Source organism: Labrus mixtus, chromosome 5, assembly GCF_963584025.1.
Source record: "Labrus mixtus chromosome 5, fLabMix1.1, whole genome shotgun sequence".
NCBI classification, from domain to species: domain Eukaryota; kingdom Metazoa; phylum Chordata; class Actinopteri; order Labriformes; family Labridae; genus Labrus; species Labrus mixtus.
The window spans coordinates 22,436,907-22,454,283 of NC_083616.1; the positions used below are offsets into that span (position 1 = coordinate 22,436,907).

The following is a 17,377-nucleotide window of genomic DNA, read 5'->3' on the forward strand; positions in this document are numbered from 1 at the left end:
GCTCTTCAATTTGTATTTGTATTTATTTTTTTTAACAAATGTAACTTTAGCTCATTTGGTTCGCACGTGGTGGTGGGTGGGGGATTATAAATAGTGTACCCTGGTTTAGTGGGGGCGGACACAAACGTTTTGGAAATCACATGGTCCAGAAAGGATCGGCAGAGTTGTGGCCACGTTACAAGGTCAGCAGAAGCGTATGTATCAATGTATTTGTCAATATTCACTTTTCAGAGGAGTCGCATACTGGGAATAACTTTGTCTCTTTCAAGTGACCTTGTTCAGCCTGTCTAAAAATAGCCTAGATGTTTTCTAGTGTCATGAAGACGCAGGAGGATTTTAGGAATATGCCTGTTAATATACAGTGTATGTATACATACTTATTTTTTTGGATTAAGGCTTCGTAATTTAATGTTAAATTGGATGTATTTTTATTTTTTCAAACAGCAGCTAACAGAAACCAGTAGACACATAACAGGTGCAGTTTGCTTCCTGTTTGGATCATGGGTGCCTCAAGAGGAAAAGCACAAACCGTTTTAATAAACTATAATCATAAACATGAATTTACAGAGGAACATTTCGTCCGCCTTCAGTAAGTTAAAAGTCTGAAGAGGCTTTGCTATTTTAAGCCTGACAACTATGTTTGGACCTCCCACAGCTTCATGTTGAGGCCATGTGGTAATAGATAAACTGGGCTTTGTGATGCAAAAATACATCAAGGCTGTGTTTGTGGACATGATTTAGTTTTCTATTTTCCGTCCAAAAATACTGGTTAGCAGAGCATAACAAAATAAACTGGTTATGTAGGCCTATTGTTCATTTGAACAATATGTACGGTGGCTGGGAAGTGCAAAGCAAAATTACAAAGTGTTCAACACTTACAAAATGTGAGACAAATTTACATTTTGAAAAACATTTTTACATTTTATGAAACAAAATTACATCCCCAAAAACACTTACCAAGGACAAAACAAATTTACAAACGACAGAATCTTGACGGAAAGGGAATGTACCGCGACAAAACAAAACAAACAAAATGACCCCTCACTCCGGGTCACTTCCGACATTTGGTACATTCCCATTTTTTTCTTGGTGTAAGCGTTTTGGTTTTGTAATTTTGTTTTCTAAAAATGTAAAAAGGTTTTTCAAAATGTAAATTTGTAATTTTGCTTTGCACTTCCCAGCCACCGTAAATATGTGCTATGTTTTTATATTAAGCAATTAAAAGTAAAATTTGTTTCCAGAAATTTCCGTAATGATAAAATATCGTTCTTGGATTCTCCCCATCACTTGTTTTTTTCTCTACAATTTTTCCTCTCTGCAGTTCAAAGATGAGGCTGACGGTGATACCTGCGTTGTGTCTGTTCCTTCTTTTGGTTCAAATTAATTGTTCCCTGGCCAAGAAAGGTGGAGGGTTTGCGGGGAAAATTAAACTCTTTAAGAAGACCCCCAAAGCAACTCCAAAACACAATAACAACAACAACCCTCAGAGGCCAGGGAGCTACCCCAACCAAGGAGGATACCCTCAGCAACCAGGCAGACCAGGGGGGTACCCAAGCCAAGGAGGATACCCTCAGCAACCAGGCAGACCAGGGGGGTACCCAAGCCAAGGAGGATACCCTCAGCAACCAGGCAGACCAGGGGGGTACCCGAATCAAGGTGGATATCCAAACCAAGGAGGCTACCCCAACCAAGGAGGATACCCTCAGCAACCAGGCAGACCAGGGGGGTACCCGAATCAAGGTGGATACCCTCAGCAACCAGACAGACCAGGGGGGTACCCGAATCAAGGTGGATACCCTCAGCAACCAGACAGACCAGGGGGGTACCCGAATCAAGGTGGATATCCGAACCAAGGGGGCTACCCTAACCAAGGAGGATACCCTCAGCAACCAGGCAGACCAGCGGGGTACCCAAGCCAAGGTGGATACCCTAACCAAGGAGGATACCCCCAGCAGCCTGGCTATCCAGTTGGAAGTTACCCAGCACAGGGCTACCCGCACGGAGGAGGTCATGGCGTTTATGCAGGTTACCCTGGGGGATACATGAACTACAACCCGAACAACCGAATCCCAAGTCCTCACTACGGTGGCAGTTTTGGATATGGGGGCCACGGTGCTGGGGGTGGCTCTCCCTTCGCACACTCAGTTCAGCAGATGGGCATGCATCCCAGTCATAAGTCTAGAGGATTTGGGGGCCATGCAGTGATGGCAGCAGCTGGAGGTGCCATGGCAGGGATGGCCCTGGGTTATGGGTTAGGAAGATTCCCCCGACCTCACTTTCAGTTCCACAACCCTCAGGAGGAGTATTACTACAACCACTACATGTACAGGAAATATGGTACCAAGTCTACTGACACAAACGACTACAGCAGAGACTACAAGTACAGCAGACCCCCGGAAACGTACGATAGCTACATGGACTCCTGCATGAAGAGAACAGACTTACTCCCTGCAGGGAATCCAAAGACAAACATCAAACCACCTGCTACGAGTACGGCAACGACAACCACCACAACTACTTCTGTTACTACAACTACTGCTGCTGCTGCTGCTGCTACAAATGGCAGTAACACAACTCAGAGCAACAGCACTGCAGCAGCAAACTCCTCCACTTCTGCACCTTCAACTCCCCGTCCTCTACTTACATCTGAGGCTACTCCTGCAGCTGCACAGGTTCTCAAAGAAATGGCTACCATTGACGATGATGATGATGATGATACAGTCAGCATTGTTGAGATTGGCTACCCGGCACTGATCAATCAGCTGAAGGTCAGGAGATGTGTGGAGATGTACATGGTTTACTCTGACAAATATTTGGAGAAAAGGACTGAACCTGGCCCCACTGATGGGGTGCAGGGGCTGGAGAGGGGCTGGTGTGGGCTTTTAGTTTGGGCCACCAGTACTTTACTCATTCTGCTAAATAGCAACATGCTAATGCTGCTGCACTGAGGCATGCATTGGTAGTGAAAATGATGGTGAAATATTAATAAAGGCGTACAGCAAAGTAAATGTTCGAGTAGTGAATTGATTGCGCAGCCTAGCTTAATGAATAAAACATCAGTCAGCTGGTCCATATCTAAAGAATGAAATGATCCTGGCTACTGCTGATTGGATTTTCATGAGATTTGTATTTGTATTCCTGTTTCCAGAGGATGAAAACAATGACTAAAAGCCAACATTTCTACTACCATGTCTTCATGACAATTTGGTAAATTGTTTCAATCCAATGTTTAGAGTTCCTTTGGCTTTTAATCTAGTGCCCCACCTTTTTGTCCCAAATTGATTATGCAGGCATTCTTCATAATATTGAAAGTTTGGGTTGAGTCCCACCTTAATGTTCTGTTTTCAGTGCTATTTGGATATATATATATATATATATATGATACATACAGAGTAGTAAACAAACACATATCCGTATTCACATCAAATCGCTGTGGATGCAGTTTTTTTTTATGTTTGTGTGACCAAGCTGCTTTGTGTAAGTACATGTTGAATTATTTGGCACATCATTTTCTATATTTGAGTCACTTGAGTAATTTGAGTTCTGTTCAGTGTTACTAAATGTAATCTGTGTCGAGTTTATGGTTTTTAATGTTTGATTTAGATATACACGTTTTTTTTCTTTTTATTAAACACATTAATAAAGAAGTTTGTGGTTGTTTTTGTTTTAAGAAAATGTGCATTCAATTTGTTCACTCGGTAACAGAGCATGTTCGAGCAGCTCCATAATGGTACTGTTCCTGTCTTAGAAACTGATATTACTTATTACTGTGCCTCAGTACATCTCTGCCACCACTGTTTATTGCAAATAAATGACAGTGAAATCACACACATTTAGTTTGATTTCTCTTAACAAGTATCTTGTGGAGTCTTGTGTTGGGGAGAAAGGAATTAAAACAATGTGAATTCACCCCATGAATGCTTTTTGGTCATTATTTCCTTTCATGTTTTTTGAATGTAAGACCATCAGGATGTATCAACTGTACTCACAAATGTGTTGGTACTCTGATCTCTCTTTTCTGGTGCCTAAAGGCATCCACTACCTGTTACTCATTTATTCTACCAGACCTCAGTTACCTCGTAAAGCCCTTCACACTTAGCTATTACTACATAACATGGCGCTGCTTATTTGAGCAGCTTTCATGTTTAACAAGTGGTCTTTGCGTCGTGGGACAAACAACATTTAAAATGAATGAGCCTGGCTTTAAGCTTTGATTGTTTGGTCAAACTGCAATTGAACTGTCTGTGTGGGTTATTTTTCCCTGTAGGATCAATCAATCAATCAATCAACTTTTATTTGTATAGCGTCAACTCATAACAAGTGTTATCTCGAGACACTTTACAAGAAGCAGGTAAAATACCTTACTCATTGTCTGTTAACATTACAAAAGAGCAGGTAAAAGACCTTACTCATTGTTATGTTACAAAAAGCAGGTAAAGGACCTTACTTATTGCTATGTTACAAAGATCCGGCCTATCCATCATGAGCACTTTAGCAAAGCAGCAAAAGTTACAGTGGTAAGAAAAAACTGCCTTATTAAAAGGCAGAAATCTTCGGCCGGATCCCCGGCTCATGACGAAACAGTCTTCACAGGCCTAGACTGCGCCGGGCTTGGAAAGGGATAGGGGGAGAGATGGGATAAGATGCAGGAAGAGGGATAGAGAGCAAGGGGGTGGGGGGAGGTAGACCGTCCATCAGCAATCCGGTGGGGAGGGGAGGGGGTGTGGGGGGTTGTTCTGGCAGGCCGCCAACCCACGATCCGGTGGGGAGGGGGTAGTGGTGGGGTGGGGGTTGTTCTGGCAAGCCGTCAACCGATGATCTTGAGGAGCCTAGGGGAGCTCAAGAGCTCCCAGGAAAGTAGGTGGTTAGTGACTGAGATTTATAGATAGATACATGCAGTAATATGATGTACTGTATATGCAGAGAGAGAGAGAGAGGAGCTCAAGGTGCCAGTTCCCCCGGTAGTCTAAGCCTATAGCAGCATAACTAAGAGCTGGTCTACACCAGCACCAGCCCTAACTATAAGATTTATCAAAAAGGAAAGTTTTAAGTCTAATCTTAAAAATACAGACTGTGTCTGCCTCCCGGACCCCGGCTGGAAGGCGGTTCCAGAGGAGAGGAGCCCGATAACTGAAGGCTTTACCCCCCATAGTACACTTGGAGACTGTAGGTACCACCAGCAGGCCTGCACTCCGGGACCGCAACGCTCTCAAGGGACAGTACGGCACTAGTAGCTCCTTAAGATAAGATGGTGCCTGGCCATTTAGAGCTTTGTAGGTGAGAAGAAGGATCTTGAATTCTATTCTAGACTGTATAGGGAGCCAGTGCAGAGAAGCCAGGACAGGAGTAATGTGGTCCCATTTCCTGGTTCTGGTCAGTACACGAGCTGCAGCATTCTGGACCCGTTGAAGAGTCTTTAGAGATTTGCCAGAGCACCCTGACAAAAGAGAGTTACAATAATCCAGTCTGGAGGTAACAAATGCATGAACTAGTTTTTCTGCATCACTTTGCGACAGGATATTCCTGATCTTGGATATATTACGAAGGTGAAAGTAGGCTGTTCTTGAAACTTGACTGATGTGAGAGCTAAAAGACATATCTTGATCAAAAATAACTCCTAGATTCCTAACAGTGGTGCTAGATGCCAGGCTGATGTTATTAAGGACAGTCACATCACTAGAAAAAGTCTCTCTGAGGTTCTTAGGGCCTAGCACAATAACTTCAGTCTTGTCTGAGTTAAGTAGCAAAAAATTTCTGGTCATCCAGGTCCTAACGTCCTTAAGGCATGTTTCTAGCTGACATAAAATAGACAACAATAAACTGTTGTCATGGAGAAAGTCACACAGCTGTTTAGCTACCACCTTCTCCAGGATCTTCGAGATAAAAGGAAGGTTGGATATAGGTCTGTAGTTAGCCAGAGTTCCTGAGTCCAGAGTAGGCTTTTTAAGTAGAGGTTTGATTACCGCTACTTTAAATGTCTGTGGTACATAGCCTGCCAGTAAAGACATATTGATCATATCTAATATGGAGTTGCTAACTAAGGGAAAGACTTCCTTAAACAGCTTGGTTGGGATTGGGTCCAAAATACAGGTTGACGGTTTCGATGCAGAAAAAATGGAATGTAGCTCTGAAAGGTCGATTGGAGAAAAACAGTCGAGACTAATATCTGGTCCTGGAACTGTCTCTGCCGTAACAGACGTATCTGCACCAGGTAAGGGCAGGAGGTTACCAATTTTGTCTCTGATGTCTAGAACTTTGTTGTTGAAAAAGCTAAGGAAATCATTACTGCTGAGGGCTAGAGGAATACAAGGCTCAATGGAGCCATGACTCTCTGTCAGCCTGGCTACAGTGCTGAAAAGGTATCTAGGATTGCCTTTGTTTTCCTCGATTAGAGAGGAGTAGTAGGCAGCTCGGGCGTGACGTAGAGCCTTCATATATCTTCTATGACTATCCTGCCAGAAAAAACGAGATTCTACCGTTTTGGTCGAACGCCATATTCTTTCAAAATTCCGTGATGATTGTTTCAGAGTATGGGTTTCTGAGTTGAACCATGGAGCCACTCTCCGCCGCTTGACAACCTTCTGTTTCAGGGGAGCAATCGAATCCAGAGTAACTCTCAGTGAATCCACTGCACTATCAACAAACTGATCTAGCTGAGAGGGACTAAAGCTATCGTAAGAGTTTCCAACTGGGTTGAAACACGGTACTGAATCAAAAACAGCTGAAATAGCTTCCTTAAATCTAGCCACAGCACTATCCGACAAACTTCTAGAAAGCACACCTCTTCCAGGCAGAGGTAATTCTAGTAGGACAAAATCAAATGTAATAAAAAAATGGTCTGATAGCAGAGGATTTTCTAGGAAAACTGTAAGGTTATGGATTTCAATTCCATAAGCTAAAACAAGATCCAGGGTGTGGTTAAAATGATGAGTAGGTTCGTTTACACCCTGGGTGAAACCAATAGAGTCTAATAGTGACATGAAAGCTGTGCTCAGGCTATCATTTTCAACATCCACATGGATATTGAAGTCACCTACAACAATTATTCTATCACTGCTAAGGACTAAGTCTGATAAAAATTCTGCAAACTCAGATAAAAACTCAGAATATGGGCCAGGAGGGCGGTAAACTACAGCAACTAGAACTGGCTGAAAGGTTCTTGAGACTGGATGTGGAAGACTAAGGACAAGGCTTTCAAAAGAAGAAAAATTCAGCTTTGGTCGAGGGTTAACTAAAAGACTGGAATTAAAAATAGCTGCTACTCCACCACCTCGTCCGGTGTCTCGAGGTATATGAGTATTAAAATGACTGGGAGGAGTGGATTCATTCAAACTAACATATTCATCTCGACACAGCCAGGTTTCAGTCAAAAAAAGTAAATCAATGTGCTGATCTGATATCAGATCATTCACTAAAAGAGACTTGGATGCTAAGGACCTAATGTTCAAAAGTCCGCAGTGAATCCTCCGATCTTGTAGCAAAATCGTATTCGTAGTTTTGATTCTAATCAGATTCTGATGATTCACGCCGTTTGGATGACTTATAAAAATGGGTCTGGGCCGGGGGACAGACACAGTACCTATAGTATAACTACAGTTCGATTCAGAATTACAGCTATAGTGACTGGGAGACAGATCTAAGGGAGGCGCAGAGAAGTGTGTAAGACTGCAGCTCTGCCTCCTGGTCTGAACTCTGAGTTGTTGTCAGGGTTTTGGACTAATAACCTCTGCTATGTTTCTAGATAATAGAGCTGCACCGTCCAAAGTGGGATGGATGCCATCTCTAGCTAGCAGACCAGGTTTTCCCCAAAAAGACTGCCAGTTATCTATGAAGCCCACATCGTGTGCTGGACACCACCTCGACAGCCAGCGGTTGAGTGATGACATGCGGCTATACATGTCATCACTGGTCTGATTTGGGAGGATCACTGCTTATGTGGAACAATAATCCTAAAACCTTATTTTATGTATTTAAAACGTGTAGATTTTAATCATTTAAACGATGAAGACAACGAATAGCTGAAAATGTTGATGACTGAATTGATTTTTGGGGACTATTATGTACCTGTTATCTCATTATATTTAATAAAACTCTGTACATCTTTCTCATCTGCTACAATAACAGGTCGGACCTACACAAAATGTGGGTTTATTTTGTGTCGTTACATTTTCCTTTGGTTGTGTGTATGTATGTGTGTGTATGTATGTGTGTGTATGTATGTATGTGTGTGTATGTATGTGTATGTATGTGTGTGTATGTATGTGTGTGTATGTATGTGTTTGTGTACGCCCTCTACTGGGCATTATGTGGAGCCTGAGCAGGTGCCGTGTTTAAAGCAAGGCTCCAGGTGAGATGGGACAGGTGAACGGACGCAAACAGTTTTTCTACCGTGTCAGCTTGTCGGAGTTATCACATCTTGTTTGTTTGTTTTGTTTGGATCCCCATCAGCTTCAGCATAGCGAGAAGCTATTCTTCCTGGGGTCCGCAGTTTATACTGTGACAATACATTTTACAAATTCATATTATATATTATTCTTTTCACACTACACAAACATTCCACAACATTTCTTCAATAACTAAAAATAATAGACAATTTACATAAATGAACAAAAAAAACAAAAGAAACAGACAAACACAAAGGCTCCGTCTGATTTACAGCATCTAAGACACAACATGGTTACACAAAAAAAGGCCCAGTAGTCATATCAGTACTGACTAAAGTTTCTCTGTTAATAATGTTCTTTAAGACTTCTTTTAAACTGTGTACAGTGCTCTCTTGTTTAACATTACTTGGGAGTGAATTCCATTCCAGCATTGTTCTGTGTGTTACTGAACGTTGAGATGCTGATGTTCTTAATTTAGGAAGAGTAAAACAACCTCCCACAGCACGCCTTGTTGGATAATGGTGTGTGTCCGTACTGAAAGATAATCTTCTGTACAAGTTAAAAGGAGTTTTTGTTGTCATCATGTTCCGTAAGAAAACCATGAGTGAATATAATAATCTATGTTTAACTTCCAACCAAGAGAGGCATTCATGCATCTTACTGACATTTAAATGTACAGACATCATTTTGTTTATTCACTGTTCTCTGATGTCAGTCAGACCCGATAGAGTTCAGCTGTGACTAGAAAGCAAGGACAGCTTCGTGTGTCAAGGGTCGTCCCTCATATCTGCAATGTTGTTTGGTAGACTTAGTGTCTGTTTCAAATTGTCCTAGCCATCACAGACTAGTTTAGGTGGGTCAATATGACCCTGACGTCAATAATGTCTTTTCTATATATGCAGAGCCTTGGGGAGAGTTTGGCAGAATTGGCATGGCAAAACATCCCAACAGACGTGTTTTGTTACTCCATCTCTCCTCTGGAGTATTCTTGTATGTTTAAACCTTCTTCAACTTAAGCCATATGAGTCTCCTGAATCTTTCTTTGTGTGAAGTCAAGTTCTGAGTAATTTCCTCAACACCCTCAAGCGACTTTTCTATATTGGGTTTGTTAAAATTGGTCACTACAACGTGGGTTTATAAACTCTGTAAGCTTCCTGCGAGGTTCTGGTCTTCTTCAAGGATTTTTGATTCCCAGGGGAGCTATTACATCAGGTTATTATAACAAAAGCTCCTGTCTTGTTATTCAAACATCTAGATAAAAACTGACAAATGTAAGCCTAAGCTACAATTAAGGTAGAGATAATTCCTTTAGCCTTGGGAGCTGTGTTCATATGTTTGTTTGCAATCATAATGCCACATAATAACCATTAGACTGATTATTTAATTACCAAGCTTAAAGCAGGCCTACTGATTTTGCAGAATGACCTCTTTCAGAAAATATTTTTTTTACAAAGAAGCAGTTTATGATAAAACTTACTGCTGGGTATGCTTTTTAAAATATAACATGACATGACATTTTCAAATGCGTGGTAGGCTATACTGCCCTACAAAGGCTTCAATTTTTTCGAAAATTAGTTTTTGTCATTTTTGGAACATTTACAGATGTCCTTTATTATGTGGACAGATATCTTGAGTCAATTGTGTTGTTGTTGTTTTTTGAGAAAATAGTAGGTTGTATTTGCCTTAACTTCCAAAAGCCCTCGAGAAACCAAAGCAGAGTCCAGTAACTTCACTCATCAGGGTCTTTGAAGTGCAGCATTCAGGAAAGCTCAAACTGAGTTAAGGTCTTCTGCCTTTGTTTTGTCTGCGGATCAAAGTGAAGTTACTGTTTTACTGCAGTGAAGTTAAGGTGTTATGCTTTTGTTTTAATATCTGTCATCAAGCACTTAATTGTGCCATGATCACTAGATTTCACGTATATGTTATCATTATTATCATATACTGATTTAATATAGTGATCAGCAACCAAGGGAGCTATCAAATGGAAGTTAATGCTTTTTGCCTTGGCATGACCCTTTATTATTGTACAGGCAATGCAATGGCAGAGTACCTTAACTTCCAAATAAGGGTCAAAGGTCATGTTTGACCTCAAGATTTTTATGTACATTAATAACCTGATTAAAAAGACAAAGAACTGCCACATTTCTAATATTCTGCCTGCAATTCATTTGGCTGGACAACAAAAAGACTTTAAAGTCATTTTTCTCAGTTCTACACTCTGGAGAGTTCAGGTCTTTTTCCTTTGTAGGGCAGTATATGTGAAATATTGATAAGTAAAGTACAGTTAAAAGTACAGCATGCTCTTTAAATGTATAGTGAATGCATATCTATGAATAACATTTCTTATATTTGCTGTTCTTGGGTAACTGTGGTGGATTTCCATGACTTTTTACATTCATTCACTAAAAGCTCTTTGTTGCTTGTTCGTATGAATCAAGTAGGCTGCATCTCACTGTGGAGGATGAGGTTGTGTATTTATTAAACCCCGCCCCCTTATCATCTGTATCCAAGCGACCCTCACCCCTCGCAACGTGTTACGTCATATCTAAAAACCCCCCCGTTGTCTCTTTCAGTCTCATAACAGAAACCATCACAATCTGTCAGCGTTTGCATGCAAACGGGGAAAAACTAAACAACGCGGGAAACTAAAACTGCACAAAACGGGGAAAGCAAACACGCAGTCACAAACTAAGGTAAGGTTATTCAAACGAACTGCAAGGAAAATGTACGCTGCATCGTTTGTAGATACTTCAACACCGGTGTCTCTGTGTTAGTACAGTCACAAAACGCTCTCTATCTCTGTGCTTAATTTAGTCTGACCAGCGCCATCTTTCAGGGTTCTTCAAGGGACAGTCCTCATTTGAGTGACAGAACAAGAGACATTATTATTGTCTGTCTCAAGTATTTATTGATGAACTGGTGAGACGCTTTGACTGCGTTATCAGAAGCAGTCTTTGACGTTTGCAAAGCGTTGATATTGTATCACCATCCCCGACCACTGTTACACCTCGAGGTCTAATGTCCTGTCACTGCCACACCTGTTTTCTATTTAGGGTTGATTGACTTGCTCTCAGATACAATAGGCATGCAATTACTATAAGATAGCCTACATATTTTTTATTATGTGAGGTCAAATGATTTTGATAATACACAAAACAGACTCTCACCTTTATTTGTTGACTTGTGAAATCCTGAGTAACATGCTTAAATGCATGTTTATTGTTTCTGTTTTATTCTGTATTCATTATAGGCTATATGTTTTTATTACAGCTATTCACTGTTCCTAAATTAAGTGAAAGTCTATATTCTTATTTTGGGATATTTTGGGGATGCATTTGAATATTAGATTATGTTTTGATTATTATTGTTTACATTCATATGAGTTATTTCCATTCGTTTATTTTGCTACTTGGGGCATAAGGGTGGAGTCTGTACATGGATGGGTGTGTCTATATAGCCAGGTAGCCAGGTGAGACTCAGGTAGGCACCTAATGGGTTAATGTTTTTTTTTTTTTTTTTACCAGGAAGCCAGGATGCAATGGCAGAATGACAGGGCAAGAGAGACAGCAGTGTTTTTTGTTGTTGTTTGTTGCCTGCTTGATGTCTGTGGATAAAATAAACCACCCTAAAACCTTCAATCATCACCTGGACACTTATTAATTTATCCTGCGTGAGATTCGCCCTCTAGGTGCCTCAGTGGCTTTATTATGAGTTTGTGTTAAGTTTATAATTTGTTTGGAATTTTTGTTATTTATAGACTATAGATATCGGCCACTACAGTTTTTGTGGGCCACCTTGTTTAAATGTATTGCTTTGTGTTTGTATTCGCACCAGAAAGTCAAAGACACATTTCTATTCTGTCTGAAAATGTAGTGGGGATAGAATTGGATCCAAAAAACGTGATAGTTTGTCTTTCAGTTAAAATTGAAACTTTTAAAGTGTTTGTTGTAATGTTTTACAACATCACAACTACCTCAAAAACACAAGATAACATAACATAATTTAGTTTTATTTGTTTGGTATTATAAAATGTTTTATTATGTGTTTGCGTAATCTTTCACTTTTTTATTTCCCTTTTTTTTTTTGCTTATTTTTTAAAGTGTTGAGTGTTTAAGTTTGATGAATGCACGTTAAATCAATGAGTAGGCCTAATCATGTTTGATGATCGCGATCTCAATATCACTCAAAATAATCGTGATCATGATTTATGACGTAATCGAGAAGCCCTAATGGCTACAATGGTACAAACATTCTGGCATAACCCGCTTAAGCACTAATTGTCTCTTCTCTTTATTATAAACTAATCTGATAATTATAAGATATTGGGTGGAGCTGATAAATGCAGTGTACTTTCATTGTAACGGACTAGTACCTTCTATTTAAACTAAAGTTGAGGGCTTGGCAACAGTTTTAGCTACAGATGATTGAAAAGAGTCTGGTTGTCTTCAGTAACAATGAGATAAGATATCGACACATTGTGTTTAACGAAAACTTGTGTTAGGTTCATGTTCCTCTCTATCAAAGTTGATATGAGTTAAAACCAAAGTCATTTGCTGTTAGTGAAAGTTGAACAACTTTCTTTAGCCTGTTAAGGGTCATAGGGTAAAACATAATAAGTATTATTTCGAGGGTAATTGAAAAATGTCATCATGGTATATCATAAAACAATTCTTTGAACAATGATGAAGTGTTTTATGATATCACAAATTCTGCCACGAAGTTGAAATTCAGGTGTCTGATTATATTACAGGCCCATTATTTAGTTACATATAAAGTCATAAAAACAACAAAAAAATATTTTATACATAGTGAGTCATTGTTACACATGAGAAACAAAAGAAGGCTTTGTATGTAATATTATTTTTCTCATCTTTTTTCTCCCTTTCTTAGATCCCTCTCACAGGGAAAAGATGAAGCTGACTTCGGTCTCTGTTTTCTGCCTGTCGCTTCTTTTGTTTTGTACCCATTTCTCCCTGGCAAAGAGGGGAACAGGTGGTGGCTTTGGGAAAGGCTTTGGTTCCAGGAAGACCTGGTCCAACAAAGGCAACACCCAAAGTAAATCCAACACAGGCCAGAGAAATAACCAGGGTTCCAACTCTCAGGGTGGATACCCTAAACAGCCAGGACAACCAAACCGTGGAGATTACCCTCGTCAGCCTGGAGGAGGATACCATCAGTATCCAGTACGGGGCTCACCATATGCGGGGGGTTACGGCGGTCCAGGCAGTTATGGAGGTTATCCAGGTGGATATATTAACCACAACCCAAATAACAGAATCCTCAGCCCACGCTTTGGTGGCAGCTTGGGTTACTTGGGCAACGGGGCTAGGGGTGGCTCTCCATTTTCCCAGTCAGTTCAGCAGATGGGCATGTATCCCAATGATAGGTCCAGAGGGTTTGGGCGCACTGCGGTGATGGCAGCAGCTGGAGGTGCAATGGCAGGAATGGCCCTGGGCTATGGTTTAGGAAAATTCCCCCGACCTCACTTCCACCTTCACAACCACCAGGAGGAGTATTACTACAACCACTACATGTACAGGAAATGTGGGACAAGGTCTTCTCCTACTAATGACTTTGCCAGAGAACAGAAGTACAGCCAACCCCCTGAAACGTATGATCGCTACATGGACTCCTGCATGAAGAAAACAGACCCACTCCCTGCAGAGAATCCAAAGACAAACAACAAACCAGCCGCTACAACTTCAGACACTGGCAATGTCAACAACGCAACAGAAACAAACACCACTGCAATAGAAAACTCCTCAACCTTTGCACCTTCATCTCAAAGCCTTATAAATCAGCCTGAAGCCAATCCTGAAGATGATGATGAAGGTGATACAGTCAGCATCATGGAGATCGGATACCCAGCGCTGATTGAGCAGATAAAGGCCAGGAGATGCTTGGAGCTGTACCTGGATTACGCTAATGAGTACTTCATTAGACAGTCTGGGGGGGTGCAGGGACTAGAGATGGGCTGGCGAGGGCTTTTAGCTGTGTTTACAAGTACTTTACTGATGCTACATAGTAGCAACATGCTAATGCTGCTGCACTGAGGCCTTCATTAGCAGTGAATGTGATGAAGAATCTGATGAAAGAATTGAGTTAGTCAATTATGATAAATTAGAGAGGAACCTCTCACCTTTATAGAATTTGTGTTATTTATTTGCCAATTAACTCTGAAGTCAATCTAAGGTTGGGAAGCTTAAATGTTGTACTGCTGTGTTTCTGTTGGTAAGTTTCATGAATTAAGGATGTGTGACAGTCTTTATAATTTGTGAAAACACAATGGAAAAAGTGGAGAGAAATCATGCCACAATTGAGTGCAACATACCGTATTCAATAACCCATTAGCTACCAAACAACAGCTAACGTTAGCGTTAGACAAACTGCAAGTTAACATTAGGTTGGCTTGAAATTAAATTCCTTCCTATCTCCCTAGGACTTAACTCAAAACTATTTTCTTGTTGTGTCACAAAGAATGACCAAATTGTAATATTAGCTTTCAGTAACTTCCTGGCTAATGGTTATATTAGCCAGTTAGTGGAAGATTGCCAACATTACATTAGTTTTATTAAATGTGTGTGGTTTTTTTTTTGCCTGATTCCTCCAGATTTCAGTAGCAGATCAACCTAGAAGCAGTACAATTATAATAATCTGCCAGATGTCCTACATTTATATAGGACTAAATTCTAACAGCATGTGAGTCTCCCACCCTGAGCTTCCATCCGAGGAAAATGGACGTTGTGTGTAAATACTCAGTTGTGTGAATTTCTACTTTCTAATGTTTTCTTATTATTGAGGCATTTCATCCTCATGTAGTCTTGGGTTTGGACTATTTATAAAAGGAAAGGAAGGGGGAGATCAGACTCGTGATCTACAGTGTTGCAATTAATAGCACTTACTCTTTCATCCTCTGAAAGACGGAGTGTCCATTAACATTATGCGATAAGGTTTTGATAGAATAAGGAGCCCGACCTTTTAGATTCAATTGAAAATCACATCTGGCCACATTGATGCTGCGTGTTTGTATAAGAGATGAATGTTTATTCAGGGAAATGGCAAGGTTCTATTTCTTTTTTGTCCCCTTCGCGTTTGTGCCGTCTCTTTTGTCTTTGTATCAGAGCTTGTACAGACTCTCTCATTGTGCTGAACTGTGTTAACTGCTTTGCTATAATGGACACTTGCTTAACGTTTAAAATGATCCGATCAACTCGAGTTAATGTTAAAGGGCTTTTCAATGACCTATTGAAGAGTTAGAAAACAGCTAATAGTAATCCAAGACTAACAATGAACACTTGTCCAATAATCCTATTGATCTACTTTAAAACATATCTTTAGACTGACTTTATACTCCAGGCATGACAAAATGAGTGTTTGTGTAGTTAGGCTTCTGTCACATAAGGTAAGTTGAACTATAGGAACTCTGAACTAAGTCTTAATATCTTAAGAAACCTAATATCTTCTGATACTTAATCTATTTGCATAAACAGACCATAATAAGCATGCTTCAGTCCTTGTATCATTCACTTGAATTAACACAAAGCAAAGTGCATCTTTTCTGAATATTCATGTCATTCTCACTTCTCCTCGTGTACTGCCATTCTTTGTACAGTGTAATATATTTTCTTGTATCTTTCATACGTGCCTCCATCCTGTCTTCTGTCAGATGTGTTGCCTCCCTCTCCTTTGTCTAGCTTGAGGTTGCAGAAGTGCTCTTAATACATGAAACCCCGTGATGTACTAATCTTGAGCTGAATTAATCTCTCAAACTTTCTGAATGTTTTCCTGCATCACTAGAGTTGTACTTGAGTTTCTCTAATCACAGAAGCTGAAGGTACTCTCTGGAGTTTAGAAAATAATTAATGCGAGAGATTTTTTTGATAAAACACATTACATTAATAATTGTTTTGACCTTTTCTTTTAAGACCCAGTTTTTCTGTAGCTGTAATAGCTAGCTCTTTGTTGGTTCGAATTGTGCCTGTGCTCAACAATAGCACATTTCCTTTTTGAATGATCTACCTAAAGTTTGGTCATGGTTGCATTAAAAAAACAAAGAGTCCCATAATTACAACATCCCCTTTTCATTTGTCGATTGCAGAACAATCTCAACCACAAGTCCCCTCAAGTGGTCTGACCCAAAGTGTGAACCCTCCACAGTGTACCTTTGATGATACTGTATGTAGCACAACATCTTGTTTCTGTATTTGAATGTATTTGAATATGTATCACTTTAAAACATGTGAATGCCTTTTATGATGGCAATTCATATTTCATATTTGTTAGCTTGAGATGTCACTGGATACACTGAGGGTCAAACTTTTTGTTTGTCTTGTAAAATAAATGTACAGAGTGAAACTTTTTATTTGGTGATACTTGTTTATTACTTTTAGAATCAGTTGGAGTTAAGAAAACTAGGACTAAAGGTAAGCATTAAATAAAAGGATTCATGGACAACAATATGAAGGCCCTTTAGAGCTATAATGTCCATATAATATAAATCTTTACGTATGCTTTTTTTTTCATTTTTTGTTATGTATGATCCGTGTGTAGTCTTCATTGCAGTTATTGTTTATAAATGTTTCAATTGAAGACAAGATGAATCACAATGGGGAATTAATATGTGGTTATTTATGGCTTTTTCAATTCTAACCAACCACATCTTGCCTGTTATATCACCTATTTTGACTTGTATAACGCAGGTGAACTAAAGGTTTGAGTAAGTAAAGTCTGTTAGCTCTTCTTTAATGATTAACTAGAAACATGACCGTGTCAATTCTGTGTTTCAGGTCTGAGTAATGAAGCATGATAATTGAATTCTGCTGCGTGCTACGGAAACAATAAGCTAGAGATGCTGAAACATTATGTACTAATCCAAGTTAACTTCCCACTGAAGACACCAAAAATGTGAGAGCTCTTATCCATGTCCAGATAAAGCCTGCTGAAACATGACCCTGAGTTTGGGAGTCTGCTGTAGATCTGGTGTGATCTGATCA

General features: G+C 40.0%; 1 protein-coding gene across 1 annotated transcript; it reads left to right on the plus strand.

Moving 5' to 3' along the window:
* The first annotated feature begins 126 nt into the window (after positions 1–126).
* Positions 127–14,481, plus strand: LOC132974790 (uncharacterized). Its single transcript, XM_061039065.1, has 3 exons — positions 127–194; positions 1,322–2,946; positions 13,275–14,481. The coding sequence occupies exons 2-3, from the start codon at positions 1,329–1,331 to the stop codon at positions 14,435–14,437; spliced, it is 2,781 nt and encodes a 926-aa protein (XP_060895048.1). The 5' UTR covers positions 127–194; positions 1,322–1,328; the 3' UTR covers positions 14,438–14,481.
* Positions 14,482–17,377: the final 2,896 nt, after the last annotated feature.

Excerpts from the sequence above, each read along its gene's own strand:
- LOC132974790 (XM_061039065.1), top strand. The coding sequence starts at position 1,329 with ATGAGGCTGACGGTGATACCTGCGTTGTGTCTGTTCCTTCTTTTGGTT. Across the intron at positions 2,947-13,274 it reads CATGCTAATGCTGCTGCACT|ATCCCTCTCACAGGGAAAAG; the intron begins GAGGCATGCATT and ends TCCCTTTCTTAG.